We start from the raw sequence: 17,547 nt of genomic DNA on the forward strand, positions 1-17,547 counted from the left end.
CATATTATGTAGCTTATAAATCTGTTTCTTTAAGAAGCTGTTTTAACATAATTGCACTTGATTTTAGGGGCAAAATCATTTGATTGGCATATATTCTGGAATAAATTTGATCTTTGACATTTGCTGGTCCTGTTTAGCTGAATCTCAGGGCAAAAATGAAGGATACCAAATATTCTGGAGAAAAATGGGGAATGCTTGGCCTTCGTTCTTGAAAAATGCTGAGTAATTTTTCTGGGTGAAGCGTTTTAATCATGCCCTACTTGAAGGAAGTACATGTAGTAACATGTTTTCAGTTAGAATGTCATGTTCTCTACAAGTGAAGGAATTGTTCCTTTCAAAACATGTCTGAAGACACGCGTGACCTGCTTGGTGTTCTGAAGGGAAGAACTGTTTTGTTATGTGTAGCCTTGGGCTTGGCTTCTTCAGCTCAAGGCTGAACTTTTTGATGAGGGTATATTTAAAGAAAAATACCTCGCAATTGCAGTTATCTGCAGTTATTACCACCTATAAAATACTACAGTAATTCTTTCTACCATGAAAGGCTTCCAGTTCTCTGACAGCATAATGTGGATCCCAGTCTGCCAAAGCTCTCGTTTACACAGAAACACTCCGGAGAGAAAACAGAATTATTCATATACTGAAAGTTGTGTGAAAGAAAAACAGGAAAATTTTCAGTGTTAGTGCAGTAGTGAATTCTCTGTCATTTTAATAGTGCTTTTAATAATTATATCTATGTAAAGCAATGATTTATTTCAATGTAGATCTCATTTTTTAATGCTTTCTCTGGGCCTCATACTGGGTTAATGGCTTGTCTAGAACCTTGTGGTAGACCTTTCCCACCTCTTTCTGAAAATATTATGCCAACATTTCTTCTATCCGAAGCTCGATCTTTCTAGGACACAAATTTTTCTTTAGCATCTGGAAAAGTCTGTTTTAGGTTTGCTTTCTGCTTTTCTTAAATGCCTCGTGCAGGCTTCTGCCTGCTTCTCTCGCTACCATGGGGGCTTACTCTCAGAGGATGAGCAATCTCTCATTTTTAGGATGTCTCTAGTTGACTCACAGGGCAACACAACAAACATAAACAAGCGGTCTTTCCTTTCTGCTACCTCACCACGCTGTATGCAACAATGTGAAGCATTCAGTACTCACATGAAATATTAGGAAAAAAAAGAATATAAATTTTGCCACGCCTGATTAATTTACTCATATGATAGTCAAAGATTTTAGTAGAAATCCTGGGGCGAGGGGATTGAGGCATGTTGTGACTGCATAAAGAGGACATTGACAGCCACGTTCAAAAAGTTTAAAGAAGCGTTGGCATTAAAAACTTGTAATTCTCTAACTGTGCATATTCTTTACAAATGTACATCAAGCTGTTTTCTCATATGATGATATCTGAACATGATACAATTAACTTGGATGAGAACAAAGAACGGCTATAGCTGCACTAAGACTTTGTGATTCCTGTCTGACACCTCCTTTCAGAGGCAACACGGAAATGAAATGGAAGCTTAGTGAAAGGGTTTTTCCAGGCTTTCAGCGGTGCTAAAAGCCCAGACTATGAATGAAGCTGATGAACCTTGGAATGCTTTTATAAATTCTCGGATTTTCATATAACAAGCCAAAAAGAGATGTCAAAGAATGAAGAATCAAATTATCAGGCAAGAGGCTTAGAAGCAGTGAAGGTATCGGGAAAGGCTAAGCCCAGAACAAGGTCAAACCAGCTGTGGTGACCACAGAGTATAAAAAGTATTCCCGTTGTAGTTAGAGAGCTCGAGACTGGTTAATAAAAGAACGCCTCTGCCTTGAAGGGGATTTCCATTGCTGTTGTACTTATTTGTGTGGAGTTTCCAACCTGCAGTGCAAAAAGATACCGACTTCTTCACAACTTAATATTTGTAGCTTGGGCAAAATTATGTTAATGGCCTGGCTGCCTTTTAGTGATTTTTTTTTTTTTAACGTCTTAAAACCTGCAGCATTTTAATATTAATATTTATTTCTGCTAAGCTTATTGATTAAATTATTTTCTGCCATGCAACCATGCACTATTTTTATATTACATTAATTTTAATTAGTTTTCTGTTTTTCAAGATTGAAATAACCAGTTAGGTTGTTTTAAAACACCTTCTTTTTGAACACTTTTTTTTAATTGTTCCACATCATGTCTGAACAACAACAACAATAGGCTAGTACACCCAGTAACTTAGTTCAAAATGCCTTGGTCTACACTGGGCAATACTAATGGGGGTATATTTTCCTTGGATCCCTCTCCCAGTAAATTTCCAACTGAGTTAAGTTCTTTTTTAATTCTCCACTGGTATTTTTCATTTCGTATTGAGGAAAAAAACGCACAAATAAAACAACTCTTTTGTCTTTCTGTTATGATACATAAATCTCAACTATTTGAGGACGCTTTTTGAACCTGCAAATTTTAATGCTTTAAGATGGTTGGAAAGCAGGGGGGGATAGAAAGAGAAACCCAAACAAACCATATGCATGGATTATAGTTTCCAGGCTTTAATTTTGCGGACCTGAGTGCAGTCTGCATCATATATGGTAAAGGCATTGTAAACTAATTACAAATTCGGATCTAACCATGTGAGATTTGATTAACCCTTTCAAAATGATAAAGCAGTTTCCTGTGTATAATGTATTGTGAAGGCTTTGAAATTACAAATTACGATTGCCTATTTATACTGCAATAACATAATAACATTTTCAAGAGGCTTTATATAATTAAGGTATGGTCCTGCAAAGTGCTGGCTTAAAATATAATCCAACACGTACTTCCAGTTCTTGAAGAGATAATGGTATATTGCTGTGGTCTAATATCTAGAAATTCTCCAGAGATGTTGCTGGAGTTTATTACAGTTTAAAGATGTCAGAGTATTGTCATTGACAATTTTTGTGCGGATTTGTAACAACAGTTTTGCAGGTTAGCGTTAGTTTCCCAGATAACTTTTTTTTTTACCTGTGTGACACTTTGAAAATAGGTTTTCTCTTTTTCTGAATATTGTAAAGTATTGTTCCCTTGCTTAATTATGCAAAGCTACCTGAAGATATGGGGTATAACAGGAACAGCAAGTAAATAATACAGAAAACATCTTCAGATACCCAGCTTCAAGAAATTTATTACAGGAATGACCGAGCCCAGCAGTTAGGCTGAAGGTTCAAGGCTGACTGTGCGGGCTGGGATGAAGTGCTTCTCTGTAAGCTAAGTTTGGGATAAAAGGAAACCTTTTAATTTGGCCTTGGAGTTTTAAGAGTTGGCTGATTAGTGATAGCTAACAAGGTGTGACCAGTGGAGAAGTATTAACAGGTTTTCTCTCTTCATATGCACACAAGCTGCCTAGATTCTTTTTCAGTTTGGAGAGGGGGAGAAGAGGGTATTTTCTGACCTTCCAAGTAGAGAAATAAGGCTGCTGATGGCTCCAAAAGAAACAGTGTCATAACTGTAAAGTAAAATTGAAAATGATGCAGTAGAGAGGAAAGAATTGCGTTCAACTACAAAAATAGCTTGTTTGCTGTCTTTGTTTATATGTCACTGTTTCCTAATTAGGGTCCAGATAGACCTAACAAATAGCAATTAAATAAGGGATTGCATACTGTAGGATTGTCCCTATTTTATCTGAGTGAAAGCCATTCTACTTACACTGAAATCCTGCATTTCAAATCAGAGATGTTCTATGAAATCCCATAATACCGATACTGTAAGCCTGTTTCCTCGGGTTATTGTATCAGTTTGTACTCAGAGACGGGTACCTGGAGATAGTCGGATGTGCATTACTCAACTGGAATATATTCAAGCATTTAACCCTTGGGAATATGTGATATAACTATACAAAGATACCTTTTTGACGCCATATTGCATTGTGTTTGACCTGTGTTTTTGATTTTTCTTTCTTCATTAGTTTGAAAATGAAATAATTTTGAAGTTGGACCATGAGGTGGAAGGAGGAAGAGGGGATGAACACTACATGCAGTTGTTTGAGTCCATGTAAGTAGTGCTTAGGATAAATGCCTTCAGGATGTGGTCTTATCTTACTGCTCACACTTCTCAAGTTGGTAACCTCACTTCAAAATAAAATAGAATCTTAGCAGGTTTTTTTATGAAGGGACTAGAAAGAACATACCATTTCAGTGCACCTGGTTTGAATTGTAGTTTTGCTCATTGAAACTATTTTCATGGTTGCTTTTCAATATTTTGTGCTCCAGCTAAATTATGATTAGCTGCGTTTCTCGGTCCAACTTTCAAGCCAAGATAATTAAATATTCACCTGGCTTTTTAGTCTTTCCCCATTTTTCTTTATAACCTTTCTGGGTTTTTATTTCACACTAATGAGAAGGTGGTATTTTAAAATATCTTACTTGCTTTTCCCAATGTCTAGATTGGACTCCAAGAGATTATTCTCTGAATTGACATAAAGTGACTGTTCTGGAATAAGAATATTGCAAAGTGCTACAGTTTAATAAAAACATTTCTATTTCTATATTTCTAAAAATCCCAAAGCCTGATATAGCATCTCCTTCTCTTCTTGGCTGCACGCATTCAGTTTTAGTCTCAGACTTAATAGCTGTGTCTTCACTTGTAGCAGGTTGCGTGTGTGACGCTTTGGGTAGCGGTGGAATCCCTGAGAACTTGTTCCTACCTTTGTGCCTTAGAGTGTAACAAACTACATCGCTCATCATACACTTTCTCAAGCATGGATAACCCAATAGTTATTAAGCATAAAAATGCTGTAGGGCTTTGGCTATGTGACAAAATCGATATAGGCTTCGTGACATTTGAGTGTGGATGTTTTTACGTTCTCAAAGCCTGCTACTTTGTATCTATTGTATTTTTGCATAGAGGGTAGCAATCTCTGCAAAATCACATCCCTCACCAGATAAAGCATGAAAGCTTTGTAAGTACCACAATGGAAAAATACTGAATTATATAATTAATAATATGTAAGTGTTATTGTATGTAAACAGTAAGCAATTAGATTCTAATTAAATAGTAGAATTTAAAAGAAACATCATTTAAATCAAATACAATTTAAATGTTTGCTATGTTAGTTTAATCAATGTCCTATGAGGAGGCAGATAAACTGTAGAGAGGGAGACTTGAAAATAAAAATAAAAGTACTGGCACTTTTTAAGCAAGCCAAAACTGTTCTTTGGTACACTGGCAAGGACAGATGAAGTTCTAAAATTGTCCCTTTCACTTCCTAACGTGACAATATAAACTGAGAGCAATAAAGTAATGTTTTCATTTTGAGTGTTTACTGTTTGGCTGCAAGTCTTAGGGTAGCTAAGAGGTGATGCAGAGATATTCAGACTAGCTCTCGGTATGACCGAAACCAGGCCTGTAAATACGTAGTTTTCTTAATCTCAGTGCTGCAAAGCCTAAACTGCGATGCCTGCCTGAACAGTCGCTACTATTCATCATCTCCAGTACTGGGGATTCAGCTGACGCAGTGGACATTTATTGCAGTGCTAAACTTTCCTTGCTGCTAGTAAGTTTTTTTCCAAGTATCCATACTAAATCTTCCTTGCTTCAGTTTAAGCCAATTATTTCTTGTTTTACCCACAGGGGACATAAAGAATCATTTATTCTGTTTCTCTTTGCAGCAGCCTTTAACAAAATTGGAAGTTGCTGTCAAGTTTCCTTTGTTCTTCTCTTTCGGGTAAACCACCCCAATATTTCAGTTTGTCCTAGGCAAAGTTTTCTAGACATTCTTACAATGTCGGCATTTATTATGAAATACTACATTGCCTTCAAGCTGGCGAGAGCATTCAAACTGAGACTTCATCAATGCAAAGAGAAGAGCTTCCTTCAGATCTTGTGTATGGGACTCTTTGAAGTTTACTTTTTCTGAGCTATGTAAAATTCTTTGCTTGTCTTGTTTGCAGTTTACTCTTACATTAATATTTTTCTAGAGAACTGGTACCTGTCCAGTTAAACCCCATCTTTCAGTAGTGCAGTTAAATAGTCTCATCAAACATACTACATAGCATTTGATCTTCCTGCCTTTCCGAGGTACCCTTCTTTCTTTGCTATACCTGTTTTTTTTCCCCTGGATATTCTCCCATGTTCTACAAGACTTCAAGGTTTCCACATTTCTAAAGATGTCACTTCATATTATCTCCAGATAATATTTTTTTTTTCCATCCTTGAAGTTGTTTAATGACACCTGTAGAGGGACAGTTGAAGCAGAGGCTGGTGACTTGTCTCTGGTAGGACTCTCTCTCCTCTCTGTTGTTTTTGTTTGCTTTTTGTTTTAAATCTTCCTTCCTTCACACCTTTCAAAGCAGGGATTTCAAGCCTCTATCCCCAACTCCCTGTTCCAACTGGATAGAGACTGAGTTAAACTGTGCTCTAGATTTATTCATTTGGGCATATTTTCATCAACTCATTTCCTGTAGCTGTCTGCATTCCTGCACAGTTCCAGTTGCCACGGGAATGCAGATATTTAGCGGTAGCCAATGGCTGTCCTGTGTGTTGATGCTCACCTCTATCCAATGCTTACCCACACTGGTTGGCTGCTGGGAACTTCCCCATGCCCAAAAAACTCAACAGGATCAGCAGAATTTTAATCACTGCCTTGCAGTTGTCCATTGTCCTAAGTGTTAGCGTGCGCTGTGGCAGGGCTATGACCTGTGCCAGTGAATGCTGCTCCAGACACCACCAAGGAAGAGTTGGGATAATACGGAACAGCTGGTAGGCAGGTCTCAATAGGTAGACTAGACAAGGCTACCCTGTTTGGGGAAATGGAGAAAAATCTAGCTATATGGATACGAGTTGTGCTATGCCACTTTTCCTCAGGCACAGAAAATGAATTCTGGCATGTTTTAGTTGCTAATAGTGGGACAAGAGAAAAAAGCATTTGGAAGCTTTCCAGTTCCCCATCATTTCAGCAGCCCATGTTATGCAGTTGTTTTCTCAAGCTTTATTGAAAATATTTTTTATTTTAAAACTTCTATTTATTTTTTTTTCAAATTCTGTTTAAAAATTAAAAGGTTTCTTGCTCCCTCCTGGGGAAAATATTCTTCTAAAGTTTTATAGGTTGGGCTTTTTATTGGGCTTATTGTATAAAGCTGAGCAAGACAACTTCTTAAATCTTCCCTCATGAGACAGGTATTCCTCTCTCCTGTTCATTTTGTGGTTCTCTCCTACATGTACTCCAGTTCATCTTTCTTTAGTGACTGGAGTTATGTACTGTATCCTGGGTGAGATGTACCAATAACTTGTGTTTTATGTCAATGTTTTTCTACTTGTATTGGAAAGAAATGTGATGTCTTGGTGACTCATGTTCATTTCATAGTCGAGTAATGTTGACAGGTCTGCCTTGTTTGCTGTCACTCCAAGTGAACCTATGGCAAAAGTTCGTAAGAGTCACTTAAATGGTGATTGCGCTTCCCTTTGTTAGCATCTTACCCTGTTTCTGATACTTACATATGCAAAATAACCCCATTTTTCCAGTATACTGTTCTAGTCTCCTACATGATTCTGAGGCTTTCTTACTTTCTTTTCAACAAATATCATTTAACGTGCTCCAGCCTATTCTGTTGGTTGTCAACTCTTCACACCCTTTAGTATTTAACATTCCATTTGCAGTATGTTTAATGTCATAAACTATGTTTCAATAATTTATTTAACTATTTCAGTTATTGTTTCAGACTAGTCAGACAGCAGCAATAAAGTATTCTGGTTTTATCCATTAGCTTCTGTCACATCTTGTACAATATAAATGTTCTTTCAGACGTGCATGTACGCACTCCCTCTGTCTCAGCCAAATAATTCTATATTGGATCCGTATGTTCAAAGGAATAAACATGGGCTGCTGTTTTCACTTTTCTTGAGTTAGAACTTTGAGACTGGGTACTTTGCTGAGGTCCCATTCTAGGCCAAAGCTTCAAGGATTTCTTTGCAGTTAAAGTTAATATGAATACGTATTTTCTGAAGAAAGTTTAAATAATTCTGAGTAAGAAATGATTTTTGCAATTAATTAAAACTTAATACTTTATAATAAAAGTTTAAAAAATAATAGTGTACTTACATTTAATAATTTATTATTAATCTCTATTTGCATATAAATTGAGCACTGTTAACGAAACACTAAGAGGTCAGAAATTAATAATAATGTTTCATTGAAACTGCTTAACTTAAGCACACAGCATAGTGTCATGGATCATTTTGCAATTGCTATTTGGTTTATACTGCTCTCCTGTGAGAGTTTTATATGTTATTAATAGAATATGCCAAATATAGATGTAATTACTTTGTGCATTGTGGTGGGTAGCCCTTGGCTGGATGCCAGGTGCCCACCAAGGCACTCTATCACTCCTCCTCAGTAGGACAGGGGGGAAAGAAAATAAGATGGAAAGATAGAAAAGAACTCATGGGTCAAGGTAAAAGCAGCTTAATAAAGCAAAACCCATGTGTAGAATTAAAGGAAAACAAAATAATTCTCTACTTCCCATCAGCAGGTGATGCCCAGCCACTTCTTGGGAAGTAGTGCTTCAGTACCCATAGCAGTTACTCTGGAAGAAAAATGTCGTAATAACGAATGCTTCCCCCTCCTCCTCCTTTCTCTTAGCTTTTATTTCTGACAGACGCCATATGGTATGGAATATCCCTTTATTCACTTTGGGTCAGCTGTCTTGGCTATGTCCCTTCCCAAGATCTTGCCCACCCCCAGCCTGCTGGCCTTTGGGGGCGAGGGGGACGTTGGAGAGACGGCCTTCATGCTGAGCCAGCACTGCCCTGCAGCAACCAAAACACTGGGCTGCAACCTACACCCTTCTACCTACACCCTTCTACCTACACCCTTCTACCTACACCCTTCTACCTACACCCTTCTACCTACACCCTTCTACCTACACCCTTCTACCTACACCCTTCTACCTACACCCTTCTACCTACCAATAGAAAACACAGCACTGTGAGGGCTACTAGGGGGAAAATCGACTCCATCTCAGCCAGACCCAATACGTGCGTATATAAATACATATGTGAATATGTATGTGCGTATGTACATATATATCAAAAATGCAGTTTGTCAGAGAGAATCCCAATGGAAAACAAGAATGCTAAGGAGAGGAGGAAACAAGCTCTTAAGCAAAGAAAGAAAATAATAGTTAATGAGATGCTGGTAATCATTTCATAATGTTTAAACTGCTAAGCTTTGAAAACAAAGCTATGATAAAAAACAAAGTTTCTAAATCACTTCAGTGCTTTATAGAAACCACATATGCTAATATTTTATAAATGTAAATTGCATTCTGCTGCTGATGTATAAAACTCACTTTCCTATATTTTTATCACAAGTTAACTGACTGCTTTTTTTAATCTGCAGAAAGTTTATTGTTTGCTTTTGCTTATATCTCAAGGTCAAATCAGTCTGATGAGGTCTTGTTCGTGAAGGTCTTTTTTGCATTAAAATTGTAATTTATGTTAGTTTGAACTTTCTACTCACACATAACTGTACAAAGAGAAGAAAATAGTTGTTGCATTTTATGTTGCGTGATAACAGAGGAAAGGAAGGTCTAATGTTTCTTGCAATAGTGTGACATTCCAGAAATTTGAGTTTGTGATACCACAGATGTAGGTTGCTCCGTTCTGAAATTGTGGGTATACCCTGGAATTTGAAGTAATTTTCAGACAGGAAAAGTAAATGTTTCATTTTTTTTTTCTTTTGATTTATATCACATCTGTCTTCCAAATATCTAAATTTCCAACACACGAAGGGAATTTCTAGTGCATTCTGAAGCTGCTTTAGCCCTAATTCAATATTTGCCTTCAGGTCCAAACAGTTTTTGCATTGTTTGGCCACTAATTTTCACAGTATTGAAAAAACATTTTTTTTATTTTGCAGTCTTACAGAATGTGCGTGTCAGTATCCTGGCATTTTAAAGTTGGTTGAAAGTTTTGTCAGCCTAGTTAAAGGCCTCTTGGAGAAACTGCTGGATTACCGAACTGTGATGAATGATGAAAGCAAGGACAATCGCATGAGCTGCACTGTGAACTTACTGGTATGGTCTCTCTTGTAATTCTTGTGTGAGAATGGGGAAGAGCTTTAGAATCCATTTACTAAAGATGAAGATAAATCTTCCTGGGGACAGGAGTGGTTGACAATGCTCAGTAGTGATTTAAACTCTGAGGCAAGTGATTTTTTTATCTATTTGCATGGATGTATGCATAAACCTGAAAGCAGCATCTACTCAGTTCTTTTGGTTTTGCTTGTGTTTTACCCACTTGGATTCTGTGGATAAATAAGGAAGTCTACTGCTCATACACCTTCACCTTTTCATAGGCTTAACATAGCAGTGGCCTTTTGCCAGAGTCAAGTTTTGCATGAGGAAGTAACCCACTTGCTGCTTTAGCAACTCAACAACTATGGGTTTTAAATCAGGGATAGAAACCTGCAAGATGCACTTGCAATAAGGTGCCAAGAAGATGAGAGTCTCTGATCTGGTTCCCATTCTTTTTTTCAATTCCTATTTTGTAATGAGGATACCACATATAGAGACTCTTCCACCAGGAAATTCCACTAAACTGAAAAGGAACCTTCATCAAGTTTAAAGGTTGGAAAGAGAGTATGGTTAATATGTATTGCACTCATATACTCTCTGTTCCTCAGTAATTGCTGTGCAATGTGGTATAAATTTCTGCAACTCCTCAGGAGGCAGTTCTTGTCATACATTTTGCACAGCCTTAGCAGCTCATAGACCTGCACAAGCGTTAGGCACAAACGTGGGCTTTGTTCCTGGCATTAGCTCCTTTAGGGCTACTGCACAGCAGCGTTACGTATCAACGGTGCTACATACCAACTTCAATAAATACCAGCTGCTTTTCTGGTCATCAGGTGTAGTCAGAGCATGCAGCTTATTATGTTAGTGCCTTTGGATAAAGATATTTGCCTCTGCTTCAACAGAAAAACTTTCAGTCATTATTTTGTTAGTGAACTAGGAGAAATAGATAAAATAATAACATATACTAATAATTAATTAAAATATTAATTGAAGTAGCAGTGCCAGGTTTAAACTTAAGATAGTCTGTAAATTGTGTATTTCTTATGCTGTCCAACTAGCAAGAAAAGTGAAACCTCAGTATTTATATTTTTATCTTGTGTTTTAATAAAAGACATTGGGAGATAACTTTTAAATGTTTGTCTCCCTAGAATTTCTACAAGGACATTAACCGTGAAGAGATGTATATCAGGTATGGCAGTTGTTCTATTGGATCAGTTCTGGAGAGGGCAGTAATATTCTCTTGTGAATTCTGGTTTTATCATTTTATCATATGTATTCATCAACAGCATTTTTTCCCCCAAAAATCAACTTTTAGTTGATCATCACTCAACATTCATTGTCTACTGTTTGAAAAAAAGAAAATGCAGCTAGATTAGACGTTTGATGGAGGGTGTTATCATAAATATAAAATGGCAGAAAAAAAAATTCGAGTTTTGCAGAATTGTGCGGTCTGCCAAGTCGCTTTAAAAATGCAACACTACGTGCAATGCAGAATTACTGGTAAAGCATTTTTCTGTAAGAGCTATAGATATACTGGCAAATTCTTTCAGACGTGACATGGCCTCTTACTGTCTCCAAGAGTTTTGCATATGAGCTGCAGCAAGTGTTGCTGTTCCAAAGCTCACTGTTTCCTGCCTCTCCTCTTGTTCTGCAAAACCTGCAGACTCCCAGCACCTCAGCCGCCACAGTACAAAACACAGAATCTCAGCTGAAATGAGCACTGAGGGTGATTCAGAGCTAAACTTGGAGCTCTGAGCTGGAGTGGGCAGGGAGAAACAACCCTCCCTCTGCGGGCATTGCTGAGGGGGACACATTTTCCGTTGGATTGACAACTGGGAATAGTAATGCCTTGAACTGCTATGGCAAGGTGTCAGAGTTCCTGTGTCAAAACTCCTCTTGTTTGTAAGAGGATGGGATCCACTTTTTCTTTCTGGCTGCTGAAGTCCCATGATGGGCAGTGGTTGTGCTGGTAGCAGCAGTGCTGCCCCAGGGATCCAGGAGAACACTGTCAACATACAACTGCGAACAACTCTTCTGCCCCTACCACCTTCCAAGTTGTACCGGGACTTGCTTTGTCTTTCTGGGCTGGTATTTTCTGGTTTCTCCTTTACCTTGTGTTATCTGTTGTGCTTGCATCTGTTTACATGGGAAGTGTTTACATGCAATCACAAAGGGCTACAGAGAAAGGCAGCTATCTTTAGTAACAGTCTAGAAATAATGTACTCAGAGGCCTGACTTAGACCTTGAGTCTAGTAGTTCTTCCTCTTCCTCTTCGAGCTGGAGCTGGCAGCAATTCACCGGAGGAGGAAAGCCTGAACAAATGCACAGAGCTTTAACCCATGTCAGAGTGTCCTTAAAGGCTTTGGGTAGTGACTGTATGACATCTATGAAGTTTCCATTACAGAGTTAATCTAGAACTTTTTTGACACTTAGTATTCCAGTCGTGTCAATATCTGGTCTAATTCTTTTTCTCTCCTCTAACAGATATTTGTATAAATTGCGAGACCTTCATTTAGATTGTGAGAATTACACGGAAGCAGCATATACCCTTCTGCTCCACACGTGGCTCCTGAAGGTTAGATTTTCTAAACTCTCTCTCTCTATAAAAGCTTTTGCAATTTTCAAATTTATAAATTAAAAAGTGGTTGTCTTAATCTCTGATTACTGTGTATTAGTTATTTTCCATGGGGTATTCAAGTTTCTAGTTAAATACTGCAGTAGGTCATACAAAATTAACATTAATTGCTGAAATTGTATTTTCAATAGGTGATTAAAAGCCACATATTGGTAAAACTAAATATTGTAGCAAAAATAGATTTATTTTGTAGTGAGACCATTGTGTGCAAATTCTGAAGCCATTTAACTTCCATGTAGTTTTCAATTTGCTTATTTCTTACTATCCCAAATATAACAACGATGAAAAGTAAATGCATTTTTTTCCAGCTTTCACAGGGGGACATCTGAGTTTTCATTTTAAATAATATGGATCACTATAATAATATAGAAAGCAGTCAATTATGCTTGCTTTCTTTTGTAACTGGTAATTATTTTTTGCTAAAACTGATGTTTATTCTCATTGTAACCGATGTTATCAAAAGAAATGGTCAGTAAGATGCATTTCCATTTCAAAGGAAAATTCAAAATTTAGATATTCTTCAGCAAAAATTTGAGATTTCTTAGGTAATTTCTTTTAGTGCAGAACCATGTCAATTTGATTTTTCACAGTGCTATTTTGTCAAGAAGTCTGATGAGGAGCAGCTGAGGGAACTGAGGGTGCTTAACCTGGAGAAAAGAAGGCTGAGGGGAGACCTTATCACTCTTTACAGCTACCTGAAAGGAGGTTGTAGTGAGGTGGGGGTTGGTCTCTTTTCCCGAGGAACAGGCGATAGGACAAGAGGAAACAGCCTCAACCTGCACCAGGGGAAGTTTAAGTTGGATATTAGGAAAAATTTCTTCACCAAAAGGGTTATCAAACATTGGAACAGGCTGCCCAGGGAAGTGATGGAATCACCAACTGTGGAGGTATTGAGAACTCATGTAGATGTAGTGCTGAGGGACATGGTTTAGCGGTGGACTTGGCAGTACCAGGTTGATGGCTGGACTTGATGATCTTAAAGGTCCTTTCCAACCTAGACAATTCTATTATATGATTTGCTTAAATTTCATTTTGACTTTTCTGATCATACAAAAATATCAGGCATATTGTATGTATTGCTAGAGACAAAGATAATATGATATGCAAATTTTTTAATCAAAATCAAATCAGTCAAGATGACATCACTGAAATAAAATGAACTATTTGTCTTGCATAGACTTTTATCCAAAATTTTTGGGTGAGGGGCAAGAAGGAGCACAGGTTTTTAACATGTTATGTTTAGTCTTGGTTATCACGTGAAATAGCACTTGTTTGAAAAGGTACTGAAAACATTCCCAGTGTCTTTGCAGAAAGGTAAAAAAGACTGGGAAAAGAAAACGCTTAGAAGAGCCCAGGGAACCGGACCTTGGGGGAGAGAGGACATGTGCGTGAAATATTGAACGCCAAAATCATGTGGTTTTTTAATGTGTTCTTTATTCTCAGTGGTCAGATGAACAGTGTGCACCCCAAGTCATGTCGACAGAGTTCCAGTGTTCACAGACCTATCGACACTTGAAAGAGAATTTATATGAGAAGATCATAGAATACTTTGACAAAGGAAAGGTAGGTCTGTGGAGTTCTTTCCCCTGCCAAATCTCTTTTTACTGTGGTACTCTGTATAGTAGTGTTTAATGAATATGCTCTGTATAAAGTGTTTGTGTAGGAAATCCTCTTTGAAATGTGGGTCAAGTAAAAATTGTGTCCTGAAGGCTTATTCACAGAATATATCTGTTCTATATTAATGTATTCTTTTGATAGCCACATTCACAGAGAAAGAGGGCTAACTGGTCACATAGCATCTATAGCATCATAGCATTTATACATCATAGCATTTATACTGGTCACAAGCATCTCTGCCAGGCACTAATAAACCAATAAATATGTTGAATGTACTTTCCTTTAGTAGGAAGAAAAATACTGACTACATAGATTGCATTTCTAAACCATTTGGTTGTTATCCTCCAAAAACCAGTGAGTTCAGAATGGACATACTTGTTTCAGAGAAGTCTGAGAATTGCATCCCAAAGTTAAAATGTAGTAGTTTGATGTTCAGTACCTGGGTTTAGTTCAGCTTTTTAAAAAAAAAAAAAAATATCTGTTAATAAAGTTACGTGTCAATACAATGATAGTAGAGCTGAGATTTTTGGAAATAAAGCGAAGGACTAGAAAGCAGGGGAAAAGGCTGCAGTGCCAGGTAATGAAGCTTATGACCCAATAAGGCCTTTAAGTCATTATGTTTTCTTCAGCTGTAGCCACAGGTATGAAGGGGGAAGGCAATTCATTACTGCTTCTTGCAAAATGAAGGCATAACTCCCCCATGAGAGCCTTTCTATAATTTAGAAGATAAGAAAGTTTTTGGGGCTTCAGCACTGTGCAGGCAAAGGCAGTGCTATTTATAACTTCTCAGTTTTTTTGTTGGCATCTGAAATAACTACAATGTAGCAGTCCTCACCCACTGTATCAGAATAATCAAATCTACCCAGCATACAGATTCTCCTCCCAGAGAGAGAGGAGGTTTGCAGGCAGCTGAATGCGGCTGTTGGGTTGGGAACTGCCGAGCCTAGGAGTACATGGCACCCTCTCAAAACGGTCATAATGCGTGTTACCACCAGAGGAAACCCTTTTGTCTCCTTAATTCTGAATAGATAAGACTGACAGAATTTGAGAAATATCGTCAACAGAGGGAGTTTCCATCTGCTTTAGAACCACTTTTGTGCTGCATACATTAAGTGCCTATAAGAGATGAGAAAAACTGTTCTAGTCTTCCCAATGCAGCTCTGTAATTCCTCACAGTAATTTTTAGAGGTAGCTATTAAGTTGTGTGGAAAGAAACAAGCTACTATTCCAGGCAAGTGGCAATTTAAGTCTTGTAATTTTTTAGCTGACTAGGAGAGCTATCGTATGCAAGGCTACCTATGTTTATGTATGCTTCAGAATTTCTTGTAAAATTAAGTGTGTTTATTTTAGAGAGGCAGGTGTCAGTCCCCTCATACACTGCTCCTATGCTTGGGTATATTCTGGATGTTATGCACCTTAGTGATTTACTCTTCTTTTCTAATGTATCTGCAAGGTTAGGTGATTTTTTTAATTATCTTATTGTAAGAATAAAGTAGGTTTACTTATTCCTTCTGATAATGAACCATAAAACACTTTAATTTTTTAAATTAATCTGCTTTCCTAAAGCTTATGATTGCCTCGAGTCTTCCATTCTAAATGTGCGGTTAATAAATGGTTGCAATGTAAAGATTGCATGATCAATAAAACTGTAGTTAAACAGTGCTGCATTAAAAACTTGTTTGTTGGTACTGGATTTACTCTTTGAATATGTGGTTGCATTGCAGATGTGGGAAGAAGCCATATCTTTATGCAAAGAACTTGCAGAGCAATATGAAAAGGAAGTTTTTGACTACGAACTTCTAAGTCAAAACCTGGTAAGATTATATACAGGTCTTCAAATTATTTCAGTCACAGAAATTGGTACTTTTGAGCTATCACAGGATAGAGGTGCTTATGAGCTTGTTGTCTACAAATGATGTTTAATTCATCAAAGAGTTGCTATCATTTAGTCACAATTCAGTGGTAAAGTAGAGATTTATAAAGAACGGTTTGTTAAAGCTGCATGGACATCTGCTTATTGAGCTATTGTGAAACTTCTGTAGATTAAATAAATATGTTCTCACTTAGCTCAATTTAAAAGCCATGTATAAGAAAAATATGACAGGTTTTTAAGGCCTTTGTGCTGCTTTAGGGTAGAAAAAGCACCTGGATGAATTTTTTTCCCTGAAATTTTTCTTTAAATTTCTTAAAATTTTAAGAACTTGAATCTTGACAAGATTCTTGACAAAGAATTCTATCCTAATCAGGGACTGGGGAAGCAATATACCACAAGGAATCCGAACCAGGTCCAAAGGCTAGAAGGAAGGTTTTAAAGGAAGATTAAATGTTCAGTTATTTGTTTTAATTGAAATTGAATTAATCTAAAAAGAAGCCCCTCCCACACACACCTATTTTTTTTCCACCCCCAAGATTCCACACTTGCATGATCTTTAACAAATGTTTAGGGCTCATTCAATAGATATCCCTGAAACTTCCACAAAGAAACCATAGGAAACAAAACACAATGTTCTTGAACAGTGTAGTGTATAAAGAGAGCTTCTTTTCCTCCCATTCAATTCTGCTTTTATCATAAACTAAAAGATAAAGACAATATTTTAGCCAATTCCATTTAAGTTACAGTGTCGCATATCTCATAGATATAACACAGGAAACAAAAATAGCAAACCTAAATGACACTTTTACGGAAGCCATTGTTCTTAGCCCTTTACATGGGGTGTGTCCTTAGCATGATGCCAGGGCAAAAGCTTGAGTTGATCCATACCTCAGAAAACACTTGAGGCAGGGAGGTTTTCCAAAAGTGTTATTTCAGTAATGTTACCAGTTTAGTGTTTAAAGTGTAAAGTGCCACGTAGGACTTTTCTTTTTTCTTTTCACGCTAGTAAATTAAGCCCTTGTAAGCTTGATTCTCAGGTCAAGTAATTGAAGTTGAAGCCATACGCATTCAGCTATCTTTGCATATAAATGTAAGCAGTATTTAATGTACCACAGCAGTTTCACGTTCATGCCGACAGATTATTGCTGTAGCTTACCAACTGATAATTGACAGCTCTTGCATGTCCACTGACAGCTCTAGTACATAGCGTAGTACTACTGTAGAGGTTAAAAAATAAATGAAAAAAAAAAAAAAAACCAAACCCAAACAGAAGTAATGACAATTGGTTTTGCTTTCAGATTCAACAAGCAAAGTTCTATGAAAACATCATGAAAATTCTGAGACCGAAACCAGACTATTTTGCTGTTGGGTATTATGGCCAAGGATTCCCCACATTTCTAAGGGT

General features: G+C 37.3%; 1 protein-coding gene across 1 annotated transcript in view; it reads left to right on the forward strand.

The window, feature by feature from the left end:
• The window catches only part of DOCK2 (dedicator of cytokinesis 2), a gene marked incomplete at its 5' end in the record, with an annotated part of 219,255 nt that overhangs the window by 179,040 nt on the left and 22,668 nt on the right, over positions 1-17,547 (forward strand). The window contains 7 exons of the mRNA XM_082489775.1: positions 3,912-3,997; positions 9,861-10,017; positions 11,166-11,206; positions 12,502-12,592; positions 14,096-14,215; positions 15,994-16,083; positions 17,441-17,545. Of these exons, the coding sequence (XP_082345901.1) occupies positions 3,912-3,997; positions 9,861-10,017; positions 11,166-11,206; positions 12,502-12,592; positions 14,096-14,215; positions 15,994-16,083; positions 17,441-17,545 (690 nt within the window). The remainder of the gene's footprint in view (positions 1-3,911; positions 3,998-9,860; positions 10,018-11,165; positions 11,207-12,501; positions 12,593-14,095; positions 14,216-15,993; positions 16,084-17,440; positions 17,546-17,547) is intronic.

This window comes from Vanellus vanellus, assembly GCF_965231255.1.
Source record: "Vanellus vanellus genome assembly, chromosome: 13".
Lineage (NCBI taxonomy): Eukaryota > Metazoa > Chordata > Aves > Charadriiformes > Charadriidae > Vanellus > Vanellus vanellus.